The sequence below is a fragment of the Elgaria multicarinata genome, chromosome 5 (assembly GCF_023053635.1).
Source record: "Elgaria multicarinata webbii isolate HBS135686 ecotype San Diego chromosome 5, rElgMul1.1.pri, whole genome shotgun sequence".
NCBI classification, from domain to species: domain Eukaryota; kingdom Metazoa; phylum Chordata; class Lepidosauria; order Squamata; family Anguidae; genus Elgaria; species Elgaria multicarinata.
The window spans coordinates 108,462,652-108,488,976 of NC_086175.1; the positions used below are offsets into that span (position 1 = coordinate 108,462,652).

At 39.5% G+C, this 26,325-nt stretch overlaps 1 protein-coding gene across 1 annotated transcript in view; it reads right to left on the reverse strand.

Annotated features, from left to right (window-relative positions):
• FRY (FRY microtubule binding protein) overlaps positions 1-26,325 on the reverse strand; it is a 204,394-nt gene that overhangs the window by 29,917 nt on the left and 148,152 nt on the right. Inside the window, exons 43-53 of the mRNA XM_063126983.1 lie at positions 25,017-25,111; positions 22,234-22,841; positions 20,594-20,691; positions 20,338-20,508; positions 19,806-19,946; positions 18,402-18,581; positions 16,131-16,292; positions 14,725-14,799; positions 11,109-11,279; positions 1,737-1,937; positions 919-1,080 (exon numbers count right to left, since the gene is read on the reverse strand). Of these exons, the coding sequence (XP_062983053.1) occupies positions 919-1,080; positions 1,737-1,937; positions 11,109-11,279; positions 14,725-14,799; positions 16,131-16,292; positions 18,402-18,581; positions 19,806-19,946; positions 20,338-20,508; positions 20,594-20,691; positions 22,234-22,841; positions 25,017-25,111 (2,064 nt within the window). The remainder of the gene's footprint in view (positions 1-918; positions 1,081-1,736; positions 1,938-11,108; positions 11,280-14,724; positions 14,800-16,130; positions 16,293-18,401; positions 18,582-19,805; positions 19,947-20,337; positions 20,509-20,593; positions 20,692-22,233; positions 22,842-25,016; positions 25,112-26,325) is intronic.

A 26,325-nucleotide genomic window follows, 5' to 3' on the forward strand; every position in this document is an offset into this window, starting at 1 on the left:
GATCCTGATTAAATGCAGCTGGTCAGCCCCAATGAAAAACAACAATTCCTTATTAATAGCGAAGTTTCTTAAGTACTACCTTAAATGAAGATAAAAATCAAAGTTGGCAACCTAACTTTAACTAGTTCTCTAGGACAATTTATGCCATTATTACTGCTACATGAAATTTCTTGTTCAGTGATTATCATTATCCAAAGCACCACCCATTTTCTTTCTAGCAGTTTCCTCTAACTCTTACGCCAGCATGATGTGCCCTACAACAGGAATCATTATGGTTCTTGACATAGTACTGGCACAGCTGTCAATGTGTCCCATTTGAGGCAGTGTTTTCAGGGAAAAAAGGTCCTGCCTGCCCCTGGTTTGAGTTGTAGAACTCTGTTAATATTTTTGAAATTGAAGCATTTCCCCCAAAAGAAAACTTCAGAAACAAATACATGGTATTGCTACTAAGCTTTTACCAACCTTTGATAATTGTGTCCAAGGCAAGCTTCGTTTCAGGCAGCTATACAGAACAGCGTTTATATTTTTTAATTTACCAAACTCAGTGTATTACTGTAATCAGCATTCTGAAAGTAGACCAAACAGGCAAGAACTGAGTCCTTGTGCAGGCAGCTTCACAATAGAGCTCCCACATTTAGGGGAAAATGGAATTCATGCTTTACACCCACAGGGCAATTTTTCTACTGTCTTATTAAAGTTGGTGGAAGAATGAGGCTGGCATTTTCCAAGCACTGTTACTTCAAAAACTGGTACATTTAGCTTGGTGCTAATTATGGCTGGACATGCTGTATTTAAAGTGCACATTTTCACTATGAACCCCTAAAATATCTTTTAACAGAAGAAGGAAAAAAAATAGTTTCCCAATCCCCCCCCCCCGGCCCTCTATTGAATAAAAATGTTTGAGTGCAAGTAATTCACCTTTGAACCTTCAGACACCTGGAGATTATTCACTTCAGGCAAAGAAGCGTTGAAACTAGAAGTTCTTGAACTGAAAGGAGGTGCAGCTGATGAAGCTGCATCACATGGGGTGGAAAGTGAGTCAATGTGGTTGGTGTCCTCAGAAGGGGAAAGCGTCATGATCTGTTAAAAGAGGAACGAGATTTAGACCAAGGGCACAATCCACCTGGAAGTTCTCCTGTACAAGTCACCCAAATAAACAGGAGATGCACAAATAGTGCTTGTGCATCACTCCCATTCATGTTTGATGGAGTGTGCATAGGAGAACTTTACATGGATTGTATCCAACATATGTAGTCCTTGTCCTAGGAATAGTCTCTAAATATTCTTTAAAACACTGTTATATTTTCCATCGGGGGTGGGTGGGTTGTCATTGAAAAGTAATTCTGTAATTCATTTCATAAAGTTTTGCGTAGGTCCTAAAATAAAACCTACTTTGATATTCCAGAAACTATTTCCCTCTGCCCTTCCTTTGTGATGTTTACTGAAAACAGAAGCTTCATTTTCATAATCACGTGTCCAAAGAGTTCAGATGGGCCAGTTAATTGAATAGGACATATAACATCTCGCAAAAATAAAGCACCACTTATCAGATCTGATACTTCCTGCATTTAGAACTCGCCTCTAAATCTTTTATGTTTGCAAACTATGAAGAGAGAAAGCAGTTAAGAACATACTTACATGCATAAGGTCATTTGAAATCAGTCTGAATATAGGACACCACGATCTAAATGTTTAATGTCACGTACTTTTTAGCAGCCTATAATTTTACTACTTACTAGCTCTGATTGCTCCAGAATCTGGCTTGTCGTTAGGTCTTCCTCCTCCGATGACTCATCAGAGTCTTCATGGTTTATTTTGTTTAGGCTGGGTGTACTTCCTGAAAGCTGGCTTTCTTCCAGAAGTTGCATATCACACTTGTCCAGACTATCAAGAGAACGCCTGCGTACTCCCCAGTTGAAATTGTCCATGCTTTCACCCTGAAATCACAGCATTGGCATGTTTTCTCTGCCACTATGCTACTAATTACCCCCCATGGAAGTTTTATTAAGCAACATTTTGTAAATTGGTTATAATTTAAAGAAAAGTATACCTTTAGGGGAAAAATATTTTTATATAAATTACTAGGTGATTTTAAAAAAACAAAACAGGAATATGAAGCTATAACAACTTCTAAAGCAGAGCTGATTACACTATGGTTAACAAGTCCTTTCCAAAAATCTCAGCATCCCAAGCTTTTATCTTCAAAATGTTGTATCAGGCAAATTCTATTTACCTCCATATGATTTACATTGGAGGTGCATTTTAAAGACTTTGAGACACACACACCCCATCCCCATTTAAAGGTGAAAGGCACCATCCTCTGGGCAGGGTTTTCACCCATTTGAAATTGTCAGCAGTTATATAAACAACTGAAAAAGTATTTTCTTCTAATTGCTATTTTAAGCATTACGTTTAAAATAAGAGCATAATAGCGAACCACAACTAAAACATTTCAGATTTTCTGTGCTACATATACGCACATAGGAGCAGAGTTAAGATTGATCAGAACACACTTTCAGTTTAGCATGCACAATGCAAGGTACCAAATCAGCAGAGCCTTTATAGCTTTAATCCTGATTTGATTTTATAGATTAGAAGTTATTTTCCAAGGTAAAATAATCGTTTTTAAAATGACCAACACTTTATTTTTTGATATTAGTGGGGGGTTGTTTTTTTAAGTCAAGCTATATTGATACATTTTATATCTAGTTCAGATTGTGCAATGAAATCCTATACTTGTTTACTCAGAAGTACGTCCCGCTATATTCAGGGGGGCTTACCCCCTAGTAAATATGTTCAGGATTGCAGCTTCAGTCATTAATATTCTGATAGGCATGCTGATTCTGGGAGGTATGAGTATTTGTAGGACCATCTTTGCAATTACAAATGAACAATATCTAAGCTCATTGCACTTAGTGCTGAAACAAGTGCACAATACCAAACAAATCTAACTATTGATTTCCCGCATGAATTTGACTTCTGACACAACTGTAACTCTCCTGGCAGCTTTTGGGAGGAGAAGCCTGGGTTTGAACATACAAAACTGGCAGATTTTTGCACTTGCACAAATAACTGCCGATATGAACTGTCTTCTCACATAAGCAGTGTGACGACACTGGAGTGATAAGCATGTGTGTAGCATTATGACTCCTCTTTGGTAAACTGGGGAAATGGCAACTTGTGATCTTCCAGTTCACAAGGTGGAGCCACAGTCTAGCATCTGCCACAGTCTAGATCAGTAAACCACTCACATAAACGGTTATTTGTGCAAGCGAATTGGCAGTTTATTGTGGGTACTTAAAAATGTGTTACTGTCAGGAAGCAGGTTTTGGCAGGATTTTACAATCTTTCATCACATTTTTTTATTTGACAGTTTGGAATTCCCTGAATTTTAAATATATTTAAATGTTTGTTCCAGCACTAATTTCAACTGGGAAAAAAGCTGTGATGTCAGTCCATACATCACTTAATAATACAATTCTTTGCTTCGCCCCCAATGTCTACCATGGTTATATGCCAAAATGATCAAATACAGTACCAGCTGGTGCTCTCTTCCACCTCTTTGTCATTCCTCTTAAACATCTGGTACTGGCATAGAATCTAGTCTGGCAGTATCTCTTAAGCAATACCATGAACGATCTAAGGACCCCTGAGGTGTTGTAGCACATCAGTAGAATGCTTGTTCAACAGGTGAACACTACTACCTCATGATGCCTAACATGGCCACTATGTAGGAATCAGGCTATATGTAACCTGAATAAAAAATAGGGTGTTTTTTTCATGAATAGCCTGAATGTATCTATATCTATAGCTATATAGCTAGTACAGGCTATTCATGAAAAAACACACACATCGTACTTTTAGTTCAGATTACATATTGCATGATTCCTGCAAAAGGGCCATGCTAATGCACCATGAGGTCGTAGCATACAGATGTTGAACAAACATTCCACTGATGTGCCACATATATACCAATACATTATATACCATCCAATACATTAAAAAACAAACCACACTGGTTTCTTACTTGAAACCTATCGGGTTCACAGATTGCAAACAAGTAAGGAAAGTAGATGAATGGCTGGCTCCCCTTCACTTTTTTCTTATAATGCACAAATGTGCATTTGTAAGCTACATGATTTCTGGATTTCATGGATCTCCTCAAGAACGAGATCTGTGAATCTCACTCTGGATGTAACAGTAGATATAGCATTTAAACCAGCTCCTAGTTCTTTAGAACTCTAAAACCTTTCTAAAGCATAGCATGAGCTGGAAACCTCTTCATACATGTAAACAAACACAGCACATACACACAGAATACATCACAGGCTACAAACAATGCATTATATCTACTAGCATGTGTGAGTTCAAATAGCATTATCTTACCTGAAGTTCCTGAATAGCAGATATAACAAATAGGAAACAAATAAAGAAAAGTATTTGTAAACATACTTAGTTCAAACATACTCGTATAGTCATTTGCCCTACAATCTAACTTACTGCAACTAAACTGACCAATTTATTCCTACATTTAATTTTACAAAAACTTAAAATACCACAATATTGGCTTTTATAGAGGAATTAAAATATTACATCACTTCATCTGATGCACCTGTGGAAAATCTAAACAGCAATTAATCTCTATAAAAAAATAGCTGAAAAATAGAAAGTAAAAAACTGGTTTAGCCTAAACTTCCTGACACTTTTTAATTCATTTAGATATATAGGAAGATCAGATCTACCAAATCTAAATTATAGGTTTAAATTAAGTCATGGAGGCTGCAATCCTATATCCACTTACCTGAAAGTAACCCCCACTGAATTCAATGGGACTTACTTCCAAGGATGCGTGTATAGGACTGCACTGTAAGACATTATTGACTCTTCTCTCGGGGAAGAAGTTGCTCCTATATATTTTTTTGTTTAAAAAGTTAATTGTTAGGGCATTTCAGGGCAAAGATGTTAGGCTCAATAACAGGAAACACATTACAGCACTGCCTAATAATGTTGCTATTGTTAAAAATGAATATGTTTTTCCATTATGCACCTCAATGTTGAAGGCTTTGTATCTTGAAAGCAATCACCCCAGGTTGGAGCTAGTTTGTTCTCATAAAAGTTTTGAACATGGGCCATGAGATTTCTAAAGTTTCAAACAAGTAACCTCCCATCTGAAATCTGTACACTTATTTGGTATCATAACTGACCTAGCCCTCAAAGTGAAGCTAAAAGCCTTCTGGTATGCCCACTTCTACTGTTCTGTTTCCTGATAAATTAATTACAATTCCTTACGCACTGGTGGCTAGAGAATATTAGCTATTTTTGAGACAAAGTTATTTATTATCCCCCTCCTCCTCCGTGTAAAAAGAATTATGCCATAAATTTTTTTCACATAGAATCATGAAATTAAAAACAATAAAGTACAGCCAGAAATGCTTTAACATAAACTGAGCTGCCAGGTTGCAACTTGGAGAACTGCACCAAAATGTCTCAATAAAACAGGAGAAAGCTGCTCATTCTGCCCCCTTGTTTCTTTGTCTGCAACAGTGAACAGGGCTTCGTGTTTACCTACTGCTTGTAGGGGACAAAGGCAGACAAAAACAGAAGAGAATTTACAAACACAGATTAAGAGGGAACTGCAGCCCGTTCCCAAGCTCTTAACCATGGTTAGGAGACTAGCAATGTTACAGCTGCACAGTAACATTACACAGTGTTTTTCTAAGACTAGAAAAGAAAAAATAACATCTAGGAAGACCATAATTTCATGGAGTTGTTTCAGTGCTGTGTGATGCACCATCCCTGCAAACTTTAACCCCTACACAATGTAGTAATTTTGCATTACGTGGTTCAACACATTATCTTGGTATAATCTGTCCATTTGTAGAACACTGTACAGCACCATGTACATTGATGGTGCTATATAAATAAATAAATAAATAAATATAATAATAATAATAATAGTAATAATAATAATAACAACTCATTTGTAGTTGCTAATGTTTGCCAATGGTCTCATAAATCAATCCAGTATACATTTAAAAATGTTATTCTGCAGGCAGGTGAGTTTCAGAAATAAACCTTTGGCATGCTAAATTAAATTAAACTAAACATTATTGGCTTCTGGAAAAGAGACTTAAGATGGACTATAAATCTTTCAGGTAACACAGCAAGAACTATCCTTAAGGCTGCAATCCTATGCATACTTACTAAGGAGTAAACTCCATTGACCATGCTTTTGCGTAAACATGCATAGGGTTGTACTGAAAAAAGATTTTATACCTACTCCTCGTGAAAAAGCAATCTTTTGCCAGTTTGAGCATTTATTTTAAATCACGCAAATCTAAGATAGTATTCTGATACATTGAACTGAGTTTAGCCAAAATAAACAGCTCAGTAACTTTAAATAGTAACTTCATTTAGGCTATTTAAGATTAGCTGGATGGAAACCATTTTCTGAATGTTTTAACAAACACTCCAGAAAATGTTTCTTTTGTTTGTGCAGTATACTTACAGCCACTCTAAGTCAATGCTTCTTTGACAAGACCTGCCTACTTCTTCTAGAATATTTTACGAGCTCTATCCATTTGAGCTGGAGTGATTAAACATATAGGGCAGTCTTCTGGAACTGCCTTAACTCCTTCCTAGCACATGTTGTTCATTTGCTTCTTGAACTGTTGGATAGTCCTGTGGTTTTGTTACTAGTTTGTTTCATCACGCTTATCCTGTTAAAGCCCTTGTATCCATTTTTTAAAAAAATCTTAGCTGTGTCCCACAATTGGCTACACTCATTAAGATACACACTCAGAGTTTAATCCTTAGGACAGCCCCAGTCTCACACTGCCAACCAATTAAGGTATAATAATAAAGACATAAGAGGAGCCATATTGGATTAGTCCTTTCTAGTCCAGCACTCTTTTCCCACAGTGGCCAACCAGCTGCCTATGGAAGTCCACAAGCAGGATATGAGAGGAACAGCACCTTCCCGCATATGTTCCCCAGCAGCTGAAGTGCATAGGCGTCACACTGCCTCTGATGCTAGAGGTAATACTGGATTCTGTAAGGAGATCTACACATTGAACAAAAACATGTGGCAGAGTCCTTCTTTGACCGTTACACAGGAACAGCAGTTTTTAATGTTCCCCTATTCAAAGTTTACTTCCTATACCCAGTAAGCTAGCACATCAAGGAGAAGAATAGGAAAGTGCAGAAAAGGGCAACTAAAACGATTAAGGGGCTGAAGCATCTCCCCTATGAGGGAAGGTTACATCAACTGGGATTGTTTAGCATGGAAAAAAGGATACGAAGGGGAGACATGATAGAGGTGTACAAAATTGTGCATGGTATGGAGAATGTGGATAGGGAGACATTTTTCTCCCTCTCTCAAAATACTAGTACCTGTGGTCATCCCATGAAACTAATTGGTGGGTGATCTAGGACAAATAAGAGGAAGTACTTCTTCACACAGCACATAGTTAAATTATGGAACTCACTACCACAGGATGTAGTGATGGCTACCAACTTGGATGGCTTTAAAAGGGGGTTGGATAAATTCCTGGAGGCAAAGGCTATCAATGGCTACTAGTCCTGATGGTTGTGTGCTATCTCCAGTACTCGAGGAAGTAAGCCTGTGTGCACCAGTTGCTGGAGAACATGGGTGGGAGGGTGCTGTTGCATCATGTTCTGCTTGTTCATCCCTGGCCGATGGCTGGTTGGCCACTGTGTGAACAGAGTGCTGGACTAGATGGACCCTTGGTCTGATCCAGCAGGGCACTTCTTATGTTCTTATGCCTCCTCAAGCATACAAGAATATATGAAAAGTTGCCTTACACCAACAGGGATGGTTGGTGTGTAGCCTACTACTGTGATTAGCAGTTCTTCTTAAGTCTAAGGAAGAGGCTTTTCTCATCTCTACCACCTGAGATCTTTTGAACTGAGATTCAAGGGATTAACTCTGAACAAGCATTATATTCAACTATTGAGTTAGGCCCTACCACATGAGGGAGAATGTAACAGTTGTTACAAACTGTTGTTCACATTGTAAGTGCTACATATCTAGGAATGTATTGCTTGTAAATAACAATGAAACATCCTGTGGCTTTCATGGACCAGAGACTTCATTGTCAGATGCGTTTCAGATTACTTGGGAATGCATTTTGCTCCAGCAAGTATTTCTTCTTTGAAATGCCCCAAACCTAAATGCATCACAGGGCAGTACTTTCTATTTCAATGGAATTTACTTCCAAGTCAGCACACTTATCATGACAACCTGAAGCAGGATAAGTCAAAGGCAAAGTGCTGTACTTTTGTATCTACATTTCGTTTCTACTGTCGCTACATTTTGTTTACTGATCTACACTTGAAATGCCTAAAACAACTGAGATCATTCTTGAATATTTAATTCTGGCTATCACTGTGTTATTACCATTCAGAATCAAACCAGGCAGTGGTTAATGTAACTTCACTAGTCACTGAACCCACAAGGGATGCCAAAGAGCCAGCTACCAAGTGCCCCTTCCTGCTGCTTCCATCTTTTGAAATTAAACATCCTCTTGCTGTGTTACTTGGCAAGAAGGTCATTTATTGGAAGAGGCCACAGACAGCAAGTTGTTGCGCCCACCATGGGCTTTTTCTCTCACCCTCCCTCCATACAACAGATGCCCAGGTTGGCCTGAGACATGCTAGATCAGCCTTCCCATGGCTGGCTGGGAGATGATGGAGGTCGTAGTCCAACAGTCTGGAGGGCACCAGGTTGGAGAAGGCTGTGCTAAATGGATTGTATTTTTTGGATGGGAGGAAGAGAAGGCCTCTGCAACAATATATGGCTGAGAAGTACCCTCATGGGTGAGAGACTGCTTGTGTATTTTCTGGCCCTATTTTACCTTCCTAGGGGCTGTCTATATGCACCAAAAACGCTGGAGTGGCCGCGCATTGATGCTGCGTCAATTATGAAATGAGCCTGGGGCTGTTTTTTAGGCTCATAGTTTTTAAAGGTGTTATAAATGTGGTTTAAAATATATGTGTATATTGTATATTTTTGTGGTTTTTAATTTTTGTATATTGTTTTTAAGTGTCTTAATATTATGTAAACTGCCCAGAGAGCTTCGGCTATGGGGCAGTATACAAATGCAATAAATAATAATAATAATAATAATAATAATAATAATAATAATAATAATAATAATGATGTGGCACAGCAGCCACCTTGCAGTCATTGTGAGGCTTTCCTGTGATGCTGCGAAGCAAAAAAGTCAAGATTTATCTCAATTTTTTCCTTCAGAGTGAGGCGAGTAGGGTGCATCTGCCACCTGTCCATGCTCCAGAGTTGTCACGGAGGCATAGCTGGGTGCATGGCGACCCCGACTGGTCACCGTCTGCCTGGGCAGGCCCGGCCACCGGAAACCCCACGCATTCGCTGCTGCATCAGGATTAGCCACCGCCACAGCAAAAGCATGGGGTTTTGCTTATCACGGTGGCAACCCACTGCCATACAGGCAGCCCCCCACTCTTTCACTGCCCTTTTTTTTCTGTGAGGTGGGGCACAACATCATTGAAGCAACCTTCTTCTCTCTGGCCTTCCTTCATCTCACATCAATCCGCTGGTCTCTGTCCACCACTCTGCCGCTAAGATCATCTTCTTGGCCCGCCGCTCTGACCATGTCACTCCACTTCTGAAATCTCTTCATTGGCTCCCAATTCACTCCAGAATCCACTATAAACTTCTCCTGTTGACCTTCAAAGCTTTTCACGGTCTAGCTCCTGCCTATCTCTCCTCTCTCATCTCACACTATTGCCCCGCTCGTGCTCTCCGCTCCTCTGATGCCATGCTTCTCGCCTGCCCAAGGACCTCCACTTCCCTTACTCGGCTTCGTCCTTTTTCTTCTGCTGCCCCTTACGCCTGGAACGCTCTTCCAGAACACTTGAGAACTACCAACTCAATCACAGCTTTTAAAACTCGGCTAAAAACTTTTCTTTTCCCTATAGCTTTTAAATATTGAGTTTGTTCTGACTCTATACTGTTTAGCTTCACCCTACCCGGTGCCTGTTTACACTTCCCTGTGCCTGTTTGCATTCTCTTTCCCTCCTTATTGTTTACTGCAACTTTATTAGATTGTAAGCCTATGCGGCAGGGTCTTGCTATTTACTGTGTATAATCTGTACAGCACCATGTACATTGATGGTGCTATATAAATAATAATAATAATAATAATAATAATAATAATAATAATAATAATAATAATAATACAATATCCTCCAGTACCTAATGTTGACCCTTTTTTCAGTCAAACAGAAATAACTATTCCCAGGAGGAGATCTACAGTATATTATCAGTAAAATGTTTAAAAAAGAAACAAAACAAAACAAAACAGAAACAAAACAAGTCCTTTGCCCTTCAAGTATATGATGTAAACTGGATAATATGCCCTCACAGCAACTCCAGTTCAAGACAAACCGACAGGCTTTTACCTGCCAAGACCGGATTCCAGGCCCTTGGGCTTCTGTTTTTCTCCTACAAGAGCTGATGAAATCATTAACACATACAGCAGAGCGGAAAGCGTCCTGGTTATTTCAAAGTGTTTATGCTACACAAACATCACATATGTGCACAAGCACACATGGGTCTAAGGTTTAGCTTTTTGGAAGGTCACTGATGAAATTAAGTGACTGCTTTGCTCTGAAATGTGTTCATGAAGTTCAAAGTCTGTATTCTGTTAATGACTGGGCATTTCAGACAATTGGATGTTCAGAATCTTTCAAACTATTACATTTCACTTTAATGTCTGGAAAACCTATTTGGGTAGTTCATTAGAATGTTCAGCTCTAGCTTTCCATAAGGTTTCTCTGAAAATTAAAAGGTACTTGAGGTAAAAAAAGAAAGAAAAAAGGCATTTTAAAAAAACATTCTGGGTGTGGTAACCTGCCAAGACTTATGCTGCCAAACTAATACTGTGTAAACATGGCCCCCACTTAAAAAAAAAGGTTCATTCAAAATAAAGCGTACAGTTAAGCCTTTCCTTAAAATATAAAGAGAACATTATTTGCTGTTGGGAAGTGTTAAAAGGTGGTTTAAGCTGAGGTAAGAGCAAAGTTCTTTCAGAGAGAATGTACTGTACCTCCCCATCTTCCAACTCCACATCTAGGAAATCGAAATCCCTAAAGACTCTGAACTGTTGCTCGCTGTTTGAGTCGTCCATATTCTCGTGCTCACGTGCTCCGTCCTCTGAAGCCACCAGGCTTGTCTGGTGCTCAATTAGATCCAAATCTCCACATGAAGAAAAAATTACCTAAAACACACACAGAGAGATACACACACAAAAAGGGTTTTTCTTTTGAAAAGTTGTTCCTCTGTGGCTCCTTCTGTTAGCAAAAGTCTAATGGGCTATTCAGAAGGCTGTATTTCCAGTACACACCTAATTCCTTCAGTGGGTATTTTTAGAAGGCTCTTTTTTATTATTTATGTTGGACAGGTGCCTTCAGATTAAGCTTGTACAAAGACGCAACTTTGAGCTGCAGGAACACGTCCAAACTACCTCCTAATGGGTGCAGATTGAAGCTGCCTTAGTGTTTATGTGCATTTATGGGAACAAAATGCAACTGCAGAAAGGGCAGGCAAGGAGATGAATCAACTCTTTGCCCCCCAAATTGTTTGAATCAACGCTCTGCCCCAAAAACTGTTTCAAGTGAAAACATGCAGATGAATTAGAAAGCACTGAGTTGAATCCAATGTTATTCCTACTTAGAGTAGTCCCATTGAAATGAAAGGGACTTAGGTTTGGCATGACTTAAGTCCCATTAATTTCAATGGGTCTAGTCTAAGTAGAATTAGCACTGGATTCAACCCATATATTATAGTTTCTTGATCGATTGTGTCCATACAGTCTTAGGAAACAGACTAATGTTAAACAAAAGTTGGTCTGTAGTCATTCCCTCCCCCCTCAACTGCATATTACAATTCATTTCACAGTTATTTTTTTTATGACACAGATAACTGTGTCATAAAACCCTAACCCTTAGCTTCCTCAAGCCATCTTATGATTTTGTTAAACCTAACGTGGATTGAGGTGTCACCAATATGAAGATGATGCCCAGCTCTACCTCTCCTTTTCAACTAACGCAGGTTGGGGATCTGAACCAGCGCTTGGGCTGGCTAATGGACTGGATGAGGGTCAATAAACTGAGGCTCATTCCAGACAAGACAGAGACACTTGTGGGTGGTTTGTCCGGTTAAGTGGTATTCAATCTGTTCTGGAGGGGTCTGCACTCCCACTAAAAAAGTAGGTTCATAGTGTGGGGATGCTGTTAGATTGATTGTCACTAGCACAGGTTGCTTGGAGCACCTTTTATCAGCTTAGGCTGATATGCCAACTACGATCCTATCTGGACAGAGATAGCTTTACAACAGTTATTCTAGTGACAACGGTAGGGTGACCCTATGAAAAGGAGGACAGGGCTCCTGTATCTTTAACAGTTGTATTGAAAAGGGAATTTCTGCAGGTGTCATTTGTATATATGGAGAACCTGGTGAAATTTCTTCTTCATCACAACAGTTAAAGCTGCAGGTGCCCTGCCCTCTTTTAAATCTGGTCACTCTAGTATAGCTCCTGCAGCTTTAACTGTTGTGATGAAGAGGAAATTTCACCAGATTCTCCATATATTCAAATTACACCTGCAGAAATTCCCTTTTCTATGCAACTGTTAAAGATACAGGAGCCCTGTCCTCCTTTTCATATGGCCACCCTAGACAACGGATCTAACAGGATCCCCACACTATGAATCTGCAATGCATTGTACGTGGGGGGAGGGGCTTTAAAAGTGGGCTGGAACCTTCAGTTAGTCCAAAGGAGGGTAGTCAGACTGCTAATTGGGACTGACCAATGTGATCATATTATACCTGTACTTTACCATTTACTCGCTGCCATGACGTACCTTTAAAAACGCCATGTTGATTCTTCTTCAGCATGAATTCTTCTATTGGCTTGATAATTTTATCTTTAATACTTTTTTCCACCAATTTATCTGGAACACATGTTAAGCTAACTGGCCTGTAATTTCCTGCATCACCCCGTTAAAAATTGGTGTTACACTGGTTGGTTTCTAGTTGTCAAGTATGAAGGCCAATCTTTTTATATTTTCTTGCTGGCAGCTGGGATTGCTCCAAATTGAAGTGGGAGCTTCTAGTTGCTGCCCTCTTAATTTCCCACGGAAGGTTACTTGACCTTTGTTACTAGCCTTGTCCACCCAGGGCAGCTATTTTATAAGAATATAAGATGAGCCATGCAGGATCAGACCAAGAGTCCATCTTGTCCAGCATTCTGTTCACACAGTGGCCAACCAGCTCATTGGTTGCCAGAAACTGGGCGAGGGGCAGGGGGTGGGCCCGGCAAGCCAAATGGCCACCGGAAACTCTGTGCTGACTCTCCTTTAGTTAAGCTTACTCACTGCCACCCCCACCCCCCAGCAGTGATACCGCAGGGTTTGGCAGCAGACTGGCACCAATGTGGCACCTTGAAGGCAGGGTCCTTGTCCTCTAAGATGATTCATCCCCACCTGGACACTCCCCAGCTTCTCTCAGCTTTCTCTGAAGGGTAAGTTTGAAGCTGCTCTGCCACCTTATTCATATTAACCACTACCAGTCTGGTCCTATATTTAGTTCAAATGAAGCCCAACCCTTTTGTAGAAACCCGTTCTTTCCTAAAACGTTCCCCAGTGCCTAACAAATCAAAATTATTTATTATTATTTATTACATTTATATCCTGACTTTTTTCCTCCAAGGAATCCAAGGCGGCATGCGTAATCCTCCTCCTCCTCCTCTCCATTTGATCCTAACAACAGCCCTGTGAGGGAGGTTGGGCTGAGAGTATGCGACTGGCCCAAAGTTACCCAGTGGGTTTCCATGGCCGAGTGGGACTAGAACCCGGATCTCCCGACTCCCAGTCCAATACCTTAACCACTATACCACACTGGCTCTCCTCTTGATACCACCGTTTCATGCACTGAGACCCTCAGGTCTGTCTGTCTAGCTGGTTCTGTGCATGGAACAGGCAGCATTTATTTATTTATTTTTAAAAACTTACTTTGGAGGTTACTTTAGAGGATTTCAACTCTCTACCTAGCAACCTAAAGTTTGTTTCCAGGAAAGCATGACTTTACTTCCCCATGTTATTGGTGCCAACGTGTCTCATGACTGCTGACTTCTGCCCAGAATCATCAGCTTATCTAGAAGAAGCTTAACATCTGTAAGATATGTGCCAGGAAAACAAGTCGCTCAGCAGTCTACACATCCATTACAAACCCATCTTTCTATGTTTCTAGTTGCTGATTCACCTACTACTAGGAGCTACCTTGTCCCCTGGAGGAATATCCTCAGTTCAAGGGGACATTTATTTGTTGCCACAGAATGGGACCCTTCTAACAGATCATTTCCCTCTTCCTTGGCATGACACCCACCCCCCTTCCCCAAGACCCTCACTCTCCATGACAGCACAATAGCTTGGGAGTGGGATGCTGCTACCACTTCCCTAAGCTTAGTATGGAACTCTAACCCTTTTTGCCATATTCTGTCCACGTAAACCTCAACGAGACGTAACGGATTTGAAATTCTTAAATTGCTAAGATGTTCAGAGAGAGAGAGAGACAAATAGTATAATCATTCTGGAAGGAATTAGCCAGAGAACTGGGCATTTTAATCAATTACGCATGAGCACTGTAAGAAGAAATATGAGACTTACCGAAGGGTTTTTGCTCAGGCCAACTTCTTGACCACAAAGAGTAAGAACATGCACTAATTTTTCTTTTGTTCTTTTCTTTAAAGAAAGAAAGAAAAAAAAAGATTTTTAAGCAATGTCATACATATTCATGCTCTAATAATGGCAGAAAAGGTAGTGGGATCCTTAATGAAAGCCACAAGCTCCACCCCTGACTCCTTCCAATTTTAGCAATATTTATTTATTTATTTATTTATTTAATTTATTTAAAATATTTATATCCCGCCCTATGTCACTAAGATCTCAGGGCGGCGTACAGATAAAAACATACAGTATAAAACAATAAATATACACAGTTAAAAACAAATTAAACCATGATCCAAGTTATGACAATATATAATTTAAAAGCAATAGAGACAGTTAAAACAGGCCGCAGTATCTTTTGAAAAAACAGTGGCTACGTGGGCTTATACAATAGGGGCTAATGGGGTTGGGTCAACTCTGTAATTTGAGCATGAACACATATAAAGGAATAGCCCGGAGTTATGTGTTTTTATTAATTATTCTTAAACAATACGGTTCCATTCACTGATTTCATTCGCTCATTTATTACATTTCTAATAAATGTAATAAATAGCCAGAGCTCTCTGGGCAGTTTACAAAGGTTAAAACCTTAAAATGCATTATAAAAAAACCTATTTGGGTGCAAACATAAACAGACAGCACACACGGAGACACACATATGATCTAAAACCATTTTAAACATTCAACAATAACAAAAATCCAGACTCTGATTAAAAGCTCATCATATGCTGCCAGATTTTTAAATGGAATTTAAAAGGGTTTTAATGGATTTCTTTTATATGTTATTGTAAAGCGCCTTAATGCCAGAAATGGTGAGGCGATAAAAATGCTTTAAATAAATAAATAATAAATAAGATTCCTGAGAGAAGAGAAATGCCTTAACCTGGAGCCGAAAAAATAACAATGTTGGGCCAAGCAGGCCTCAGTGGTGAAATCATTCCACTCTCCTGCCTCTCCTGCCCCCCACAAGATGGCCCTCTCCCTTTTTGCTGCCTTCCAAACTCCTTTGAAGGAGGAGCTTAGATGCTGAACATCGCGTATGGGTAGGTACATGCTGGAAGAGGTGCTCCCTCAGGTATTGCAGTCCTGAGTTGTGTAAGGCTTTACAGGTCAAAATCAGTCTCGGAAACATACAGGCAGCCTGTGCAAGAAAGCCAGAATCAGTTATGTCTAGATCTTCTTCTTCCTGTTATCAATCTCACTGCCACAGTTTGCACAAGCTACAGCTTCTGAACCATCTTCACAGGCTGCCCCACATAAAGCACTTGCAGTAATCTAACTTGGAGGTTACTAGAGCATAGACAATGGAAACCAGGATATCCCTGTCCATTCAAGCAGCTCGTTACCTGGGAATACTGAGGCCTCTTCCAGCTAACAGGAACAAGGACGTTAGAGTTAGATCCAGAAGATGTTGAAGAAGTACTACGAGTGACAGGCATTATTCTGGGCTTTCCATCCCGGCCTGAAGAACTCTGTAGCTCATCATATCGTCTCCCAATAATTGGAGTCTTAAAAGAAAACAGGATACATAGTATTTCAAAGGACTTTACATACATTATAATCCTTAAAAAAAAACCTGTAACACAGATCAGTAATATCTCTTAGATTAAGTAGGAAGAACAGTGGTTTACCAAAGGCCACCAAGTAAATTTAAAGCTGAGATGTGGATTAACAGTTCATACGTTCACTGAGAGAGAGAGTGGCCTGGTTCAGACAACACACTAAACCATGCTGCTTGACCACAAAATGGTTAAAGGAATGCATAATGCATTCCCTCAACCATTTTGTGGTTAAGCAGCATGGTTTAGCGTTTTGTCTCAACCAGGCCAGAGAGAGAGATAATAAGATAATAGTCCATAAATAGCATGAAAATTTAAAGCACCATTTCCATATAATTCATTTACTTGTTACATGATTTATCACTTCCACCAAAGCAGCCATGTCTTTGCATCCATGAACACCTCAAATAGTTTCAGAAAGGTGATGTTGAAAATGATATCACCATTGTCATATATGGACCTGTGTTTAATATCACAGGCCTTGGATTGTAAGAGAATGTGGCTTTTTCAAAAGCCATGTTTCCTGATATTGTTATTATTTGGGGACTTGATTATACTTACCAGTTGCGTGTTTACTGGCTTAGCGTGCCACAGCCACAAGCAAATACCCTCGTGTATTTTACTTATAACAAATGAAGGTAGAAAATATGGGACGTTATGGGAAATTATTATTTCTTTTTAAGGTAATCTTTTATTTCGATTTATGTGTCCAGAGGCTCCTTGCATACTTGAAATCTATGATGTGCACACCAAAGCTACTAACAAGCAAGGGCTTCTGGATTTATTCACAAATCAGGGGAGAGTTCCATCAACACACTCCTTCATAAGTAGTTGACCCTGACAATGGAGAGAATCAAGAAGCCCTTCCTTATTGGGAGCTTTGAATGAACACTGGAGCAAAGTACCTATAGTGCTTTGGATTTTAATCAATAGCTACCAATATCCAGCAGATCAAATCTGTTTGTCTCATCATTGCCCACTCTGCACCCTCTCAAAGCAAGTTGATGGAAAACCTGTGATTTCACAAATTTCTAGGTATTTAGCAGTCTATTAGCATTCAAGAAAGCTTTAAAGACTGATCTCTTCCGGCCGGCCTATCCAGTGGAATTTTAAGATGTTTTAGAATGTTTTTAGGATGTTTTTATTACATGATAACATTTATTTATTTATTAAAACATTTGTATCCTGCCCTATATCATTAAGATCTCAGGATGGTGTGCAGATAAAATTGATTCAAACAGTATAAAATAATAAACAATTTACACAGCTAAAAATCTATAAATATAGAAAAAAGAGTGGTCTTCAAAAAGCCAGACAGTTTCATGGTTTAGACATATGTACTAAAAATGGCTTATTCCAGCTTAAGATAATTGTAACTGCATTTCAGGTGAAGTTGGCTGAATAATGTAGATTTATGAACCTGTCTTCTACTGAGTCAGACCATTGGTCCATCTAGTACAATATTGTTTACTTTGCCAGACAGTGTTTTCCAAACTTAGGTAGAGATCTTTCTCAGTCTTGCTACTTGAAATCCTAAATTACTGGAGATGTTGAACTTGGGACCTTCTATGGGCAAAGCATGAACTGTACCCTGATCCATGGTGAAAACTTTTCTGCCATACTTGGGCCAGAGAGGGAAACAATTATTCCATTCTACTTACTGCAGATGGAAATGTTCCAGCTGCCTCAATGAAGACTGTTTTTAAGATTATGGGCAGTATCCTATGCTGCCGGCATGACAGAAGGACCCCCTACTAGTGCAACCGAACTAGCGGTTCTAAAAGCAATCCAAAATAGGCAGGAACACTCATTTCTGGAAAATAGCAGATCAGCAGAGCTCACAAAAGGGAGCTCTGCTGAATTGTCCCGACCCAGAAATAAGCATTTCCACTAATTTCTGGGGTTGCTTTTAGGGTCTCACTGGCGCAATAGGAGGAGTGGCCCCATTGGCTATTGTCCTATTTATTTTAAGGTTATATATTTGTTTACTATTTGATTCAGCTTTCACGGAGACATGCATTGGACATACAGGTTTATTGTAATAAAAATTTTCAGTACCTCAGAAATATCAAAATGAAACTCCAAAGTTTTTCCAGGCAGTTCCTTGGAAGCATTGTTCCATACACGATGTATTTCCATTTTTGAAAGTTCACTGTGCTGGTAGGAGGGTAAAACCAGGCTTGCTGAGCGTGAAACTACCAACTTTAGTATATTCAGGGCTTCTCGCCAGTGAATGCTCTGAAACAAATATTCACAAAGAAGACATCATGTTATATATAGGTGGATATAAAAGCTTTTAAGAAGATTAAGAACACTGCCTACGAATACAGTAACTCACTGTTAATAATTACAACATGATAAGTTTAAGTGTCTGGTAATAATACTACTAGTTTGAAATACAATGTCAGTTTGACAAAATATATACAGTACATACAAACTACACCAAAAGTTAAAATGGAATAACATTATAGTATATAATCAGCTTTTCAGAACATTAATGATTCTCCAACTGAGTAAAGAGGAGTGAAATAGCATTCTAATTTCTTTCTGTTATGCTGCTATTTGGCACAGAATTTGGCATCGACATTCTTGCCTTTTGTTCAAATAGTTTTTAATTAGCGTGCTTCCAGAGAAAAGCAAGCACTATTTAGGAAGTTTTTGGAGAATAGTGCCATTTTTCTTATACTAAAACATAAAATTCCTCTGATGAAGTGCTTGAAATGTGTCAGGATTTCTTCTACATAAATTAATCAATTCATCACTGTAACCTATTTAAGTTTGTGTGTGTGTGTAACACTGGAGAAAACAGCAACATCTGTAGTACAGTGATAGCTTTAGTGAAGAGCTGGGCAATGTCCCGGGATCAGGGGTCCACACTGTAAAGGTATATGGACAAGCCCTATACTCCCCGTTTCCTCTGCACCCCAAAAAATTTTCCAGCTCATTTCTCATTTAGTAACAAACTTGGCTTAGTAACAAATCATTGCCAATTTCAGATGTAAAGGCAAAACTATGGTTTGCTGCTAAATCAGAGGCAACAGCAAAATTGTCACCATCAGCAATCATTTCAGCAGGCTGAGTGGAGGGAGATGAGGAGAGCAGGGCCATTTTGCCAGCCTTGCTGAACGGCCTCCCTCATGAACGCTCTTCCTCTCTCAACTGTCACCACCAGCAGGCATCTCAGCATCCATTTTACCAGCCCGGCTGAAAGAATTAATTATTTCCGTCTTCCCTCCCCCATTCCTTTTTCTTCGCATGCTGTGTCTTTTTAGATTGTAGGCCTGCAGACTGGGACTGTCTATTTTAATTGATTATATGTAACCCGCTCCAGAAAACTTTTTGGCTGAGGAGGGGCATAAAAATACTTCAAATATATAAATACAGTTAGAATGCACAAGTGAATAAAGGAGTGAATACACACTGGCTTTCGTTCAAGCTCTATGAGGTAAATACAATACTTACCTGTACATATTTTTCAATGGTCTTTAACACTTCCATGTTAAACTGTTTTACAGGAATGCCTGAGAGATCCATATAACTAAGAAGACTATAGATTATCTGCAAAAGTGATTGCTGCATGCTGGGAAGCCCCTTTTCCAGTAACTGTGAGAAAAAAATTAAACAAACAAATAAACTCATAACCCTTTTTAAAAAATTCTAATGTTACAGAAACCAAATGGTTAGAATTTTGGATTCTAACTATAAAAATCATAGGGGGAATATTAATGCATTCAGTGACATGCAGATACCTCCTGATCTACTGAATTGAGCACAGATAAGGTGTTTATAAATAACTTATTCTGCATCAATTGTAACCATCAAATATTAACCAATGGAGTCTGCAGCTAATTAGCTACATATGGATAATAAAGCAGGTTATCCACATGACATTTGTATAAATTTAATAAATACGCAAATAAACATAATGTTGCCGTTAGACCTTCAGAAAATCTGTCAGAGAAGATCAAAAAAGAAATGATTGGTAAAAACGTACCTCAGCCAAATAAGTAACCATGTTCAGAGTAATGTCAGCAAATGCTTCATGAAGGTAACGGCAAACAACATTTACCCAGGTTGCACAATCTCTTGTGTAGCTGTGTGTTTTATAAAGAGTCATGACATGTGCAAGATTTGACAGCTTGGGGTTTTTTTCTTCTAGACAGACCTAATAATACAGGAATATCAAATATGTTAAGAATGAAACAAAAGTAATCCTGGGATTTAATAAGATCCATGTACACAGTTGGTACCTGAGCAATCCTCTCTGCTATATCCTTGCAGAACTGATTTGGGCCATCAAAGTGTTGAATTAAATGAGGCAGGAGGCATAAAACATTCAACGGGAATCCTGGCAACAAAAAAGCAGAAATTTTGACAGTCATGAACATTATTGACATGAAACTATATTGTGTGCTGTCATAATAAAGACATATATGGCCTACACTTATAAAACATGTTGCATTAATACAAAAACGTGCCAACCACATGCAGTGAGGTATTATTTCAACATATTATCCTCCTCTTTTTTAATGCCTAGGACAGTAAAGCAATGCTACCTGTGCATATTTTCAGGACCAACTTTTATTTCTATATGCAAAACGTAATGATTACTATCATTTAAGACCAGATACACTTTCCTTATAATAGATGCTTGTTAGACTTCCAGTCCCACAACTTCATATACGTACGTTTTCTGCAAAGGAAAAGAGATGATGCTATCTGGTTTCACTTTGCCGCTTGGCAAAAAGTTCTCTGTATACTTAAACACCCACGAAGGAGGAACCATGATGAACTGAAATCTCCATTTATTTAAATGGGGATTGTGTGGGGCTATGCAGCAGAGAGAATGCTGAAGCTTACTAGCTGGCCTTCAGAGGAACTATATTTCAGTCTTGCAAGCTGCAAGAATCAAATGTGAAACAAGGTTATATTGTACTCCTCTGGTGCTTGGGCACTGCCCTAGTTGCCCCCCTGTGACATGGTTGACATTTGCCTATACCAGTTGCTAGAATCTAAATGTTTCATACAGGTACAAAACTAGATTTTTAAAAATGGGTTAGATTTACAGCAGGAATGTGTCATGTGATGTCATTGAGCTCCTACTTTCTCCACCTACACTTCACCAATGTTACATCAGAAGGCTATCAATGGATAACAGTCCTGGAGGCTATGTGCTACCTCCAGTGGCAGAGGCAATAAACCTATGTACACCAATTGCTGGGGAACATGGGTGGATGTTGTTGCATTCATGTCTTGTGTGTGGGTTCCTGGTTGACAGCTGGTTGGCCACTGCGTGAACGGCGTGCTGGACTAGATGGACCTTTGGTCTGATCCAGCATGGCTCTTCTTATGTTCGTAATGCCCACGATCTGAGGTACAGAAAGGGCGGGGAAACTTGGAATGTGAGGAAGAGGCTGTAGCTCACTGGTAGAGCACACATCTTGCATGCAGAAGCCCCCAGGTTCAATCTCTGGTTTCTCCAGGTAGGACTAGGAAAGAACTCTGCTTGAAACCCTGGACAGCCAATACTAATCAGTGTTGGCAATACTGGGCTAAATGGACCAGTGGTCTGATTCAGAATAAGACAGCTTCCTATGCTCCAGTCATACATTCTCTTTCTTTATGCTTAACTGGGGAGGGAGGGGGAGGATGAGACATGGAGATGCTACTTTGACAGTGACTTTTATAACATGAACTTAAGCATATTAGCCAGAGTTGGAAATCAGTCATTAAGGTACTATATGTACACAACATAACTAACTTCATATTCTGAAGATAAATGTTAGTATTATATGTAGAGAAATGAAGTTGTGTACTATGATGATGACGATGATGATATAAAAGGCAACAGAAGAAATATATACATAAACTAAACATATACTGGCTATACCTATAGCTTGGGAAGAGTCCACCATGGATACTCGTGAGACTGGAGTCAACAAACTGAAGAGCTGTAGTGTAAGGTCTGTGGTGGTAAGGGAGGTGAAACCTTTAAGCAGCAGTTGCTGGAGTCCTGAGAAATCCGTCCACTTCAGCTGTCCTTGTAGCTTTTCTAATTTTTCTCTGTTTTCCACTTTATCCAGTGGCAAATGAACAAGTAGCTTATTTAGCAACCTTAGTGCCATTAGATATTCAAACTCAAAATCAGACTCCATCAAAGCCACAGCAACCCAGAAGATGGTAGCCAACAGGTTTGTTGGGTTGTTAATATTGTTCGGGTCCGTGAGGCTGTCTTTTAAAGAGGAGGAGCTCCTCGTTTTGGAGGAGAGGCCCTGCTGGGTGCAAGCCTGTATCCTGTCCAGCGTGGCACTGCGAGGGGGATCAGAGGATCTGTCCACATCACCAAACTTTTTTGGCACAGAAAAGCTCCTCTGGTGCCTGCTGCGCTCGGCGGTAGTTGTGTTGCTACCTGCAGCTCCTGGATTCACATTCAGCTGTCCGGTGCTCTTCCGATTTGCAGTCAATTTTGAACTTGATGTTAAGTCTGGTGACGATGAGCTAAAGGGAAAATAAATCAATAAATCAAGAAGGATTTCATTGCACCTGTAATAAGGAGCAAAACCACAAAAAACGTAAATGTGTGTGTATGTGTGCGTGCAAGAGAGAGTACAATATTATCCCTTCCTCCTTTTCCCCTACACAATGCACTCAATACATGAAGCTCCAGGTGAACAGGATGTACTGCATTCACTTCGGCAATAGAGACTTCAGCATTTGTGTAGTTCTACTGCATATGCAAAGCACTTCCCAACAATGAATTTCATAGGATTAATTTCTGTTGATATTTTCCTGTGAGTGCAAATAGGAAAACCCGCGTGTACACTTGAGTCACTGGAACAAGGGTGAGGTCATTATTTGTATTAAGAGTAATTCTGCAAGACCTCTTCTACAAAATATGCACAGGTTATACTTTAAAAAATAAATAATTGAAAAAGTAAAGGTGGATGAATTAGAGGCAAACAGGATATGACACTATCAAAAGTAGTTGGCAGAGATATTCTAATCTAGCCATGTGGCCTGTTGATCTATAGAGGCAGTTTAGGATTTACAAAAGCATCGTATGGGCAGGCTTTGGGTGTGGTTAGAGGACATCACTACATAAAAGATATAAATATGGAAAGTTTGCTGAGAAAGCTGTTTTGGCCCAGAAAAGAGTTCCATCCCTGGCTGCTGGATAAATCTTCAATCCAAGAAGGTGGGATAATGTAAAGATACCAGTGTAATAACCAGACTTCCATTCTGAGGCCTTTTGCTGCCTGCACAGCTGCCACATAAGGAAGTGAGGTTTCGGCAAGATGATCTCCGAGGAAAGCTTGACATTAAACCAAAGGGCAGATTAGCAGGAATCACTCAACAGCTACGATAGGCAGTCCATTTTTCCATCTTGCCCCTGCCAAGTGATGCAGAAACATTCTAGCGCAGATATGATTGGGAGAGAAGAATTAGCCAATGCCTCCAAAAATGCAATTCCTATAGGGGGAAACAAACAGAGTGGACCTTTTTATCCCACCTTCTTCCACTCATGTTTCAAGAATCATCACTGGAAAGAGAAGAACGCTAAAGAAAACACGGTGTCAAAGCTTTGTCAACACAGGTTCATGAGCAAACCAACTCTGACACTGAGTCAAAGCTAGACACAGCTGTGTTGTGTTTCATGGGCAGAATCATCTCCCTCTGGGCCTATTAAACACGATGTCCATCATTCTGCTCTTATGAATAAATTAATAAAATTGCAGTGATTGGAGACGCCATAAGGATGGAGACCAAACGTGCTCCCTGACCATGACACAGGGGCTCAGGATTGCTGGGAAGAAAGGAGACGGTTGCCTTCCAACCGCAGCAGTTTAATACTCTCCCACAGAAAATAATTTCAACTGACTGCAATGAGGGACACAAGTGTGGTGGAAGGGTACTCAACTGTGTCACTGTTAGCAAATGCTTTTTAGTCCCTTAAGCACCACTCACTTCTTTTCGGAAAAATTAAAATGGCAATTACAGTTGCATTGCTTTCTCCTTTAGAATTCAAGGAAGCTATTGACTCCTGTGGGGGAAAATAACACAGTTGCAGTTGGGAGACACAGTTGAGGTCACGATGAAAGGACTCCCGAAATAGACAAAGAGATTATTGGACATCCTCATCATAGTGGAGGAAGAAAAAGGGCAAGAGGCCAAAGTAAATGGTACCCGTAATTAATGAGTACCTAACGCCACTTGATCTTAAATATTGTTTATGACTTGAAATAGAAGTTAGCAATAGTTCCAAATTTCTTGTGCTGACTTCCAGTGGATTGTTTTGCAAGAACTGTGGTGCTGGCTTTAAGCTGGGCAAAATAATTTACAAAAGGTTAGTAGTGGTTTTGCAGTGTTTTTACCCTACGACTTACATTTTTGAATTTCACCAAGATTCTCCAGCCCCATATTGCTTGAGGAATTGTTTCTAATTTCCCCTTACAATGCACGTTATTACAGATCCATTCATTACATTGTTCCTGATATAAAAAGAGCTGACTATGCTGCTAATTTAGCTTACTTATGTACATCTTATTTTATAAATGAGGTTTGAGTAAATTTCTTATGTTCCATTTTTTGTGAGCAGCTTACACAGAATTCTGTGTTAATTAGCTGAGAGTTGTTTTCCTAGAAAGTATGTTTAGCTAAGAGGAAAATTCTTACCGAGACAAAACTGTTAAGAGATCACTGTTCTTCAGGCAGTCGTACAGATAATCCACAGTAGCCTCTAAGGTAAGAAGTGCTTCCATAACATAGCCCTTTCAAAAATACAGAAATATGGTTACTTAAGGGTAAATACTTAGCCATTGTCAGTAATATTAACCCTCATGACTGGTGTCTAATGTTAGTATTTCTCATTAAGGCTGCAATCCTGTACAAATGTACCTGGGAGTAAGCCCTATTGAACTTAATGGGACTTACTTCTGAGTAGAAATGTGTAAGATTGCATGGTTAATGTTGTTAATAAAATTTGCAATTATATGACTTTTGGAATTAACTGTGAAAGAGACATGATGCTTATGACGAATGTCTAGCCCTCTGGATATTTCATTAAACAGAAAACGTAACTAAAATGTAAATATAGAAATGGAATGAATTCTAGTACACAAATTCAAATTCTTTGTGAATGGCAGAAACTAAAAGTCAATGTACCTAATCAGATTATTTCAGCAGTTTTGAAAAACCTGCTCTTGGTTATTGGGTTGTCTGAATGGTTTCCCATGAGCAGAAGCTGAAATTTTACTGCCTACTGCTCAACCCGTATAGTAGATTCACTATAACATGCAAAATAGTGACAACCTTTTGCAAAACAAGGGAAAATAGCCATCAATAGAGAGGTCATGTTCCTCAGCTTTAAGCAGTGGCTGGTGAAGCTATGTGTACTAAGCAGGTGCTATCTACTCTTGTTTCTAAGGTGCCTGTATTTTTAAAAGTGGAAAACCAAACTAATGCGTTGAACTCCAAGTCTTAGTGAGGAGCACCCAGACATTGGGCAGAATCCAACAGCGCATTTCCACTCCTGCCAATTCTCTTCTGCAAGTGGAGGGCCTCGCTGATTCTGTTGCACAAGAGGGACCCACCCCTTGTGCAAGGGAGATTTAATGCTTCCTAGAGGAAGCTTCGAAACAAACAAAAATGCTCATTTCTAGGAGACAGCTCAGTGGAGCTCCCTTATGAGAGCTCCGCTGACCTGCCTCCTTCCAGAAATGAGTGTTTCCACTTGTTTCAGGTTGTCCCAGAAGCACTAAATCGCCACTTGTGCAACAGAATTGGCAGAGGCATAAACACCTTGTTCGATTCCGCCCAGAATATCCATAGAAACTATTCCCTCTTCATCAAAGGATGAATTTCAGGTTTGTTTTTGTATCATTTTGGAATTTGCCTTATTTCTGTTTGTTATAATTATTTTCCTTATTTTTATTTATTTATTATTACATTTATATCCCACCTTTTTTCCTCCAAGGAACCGTAC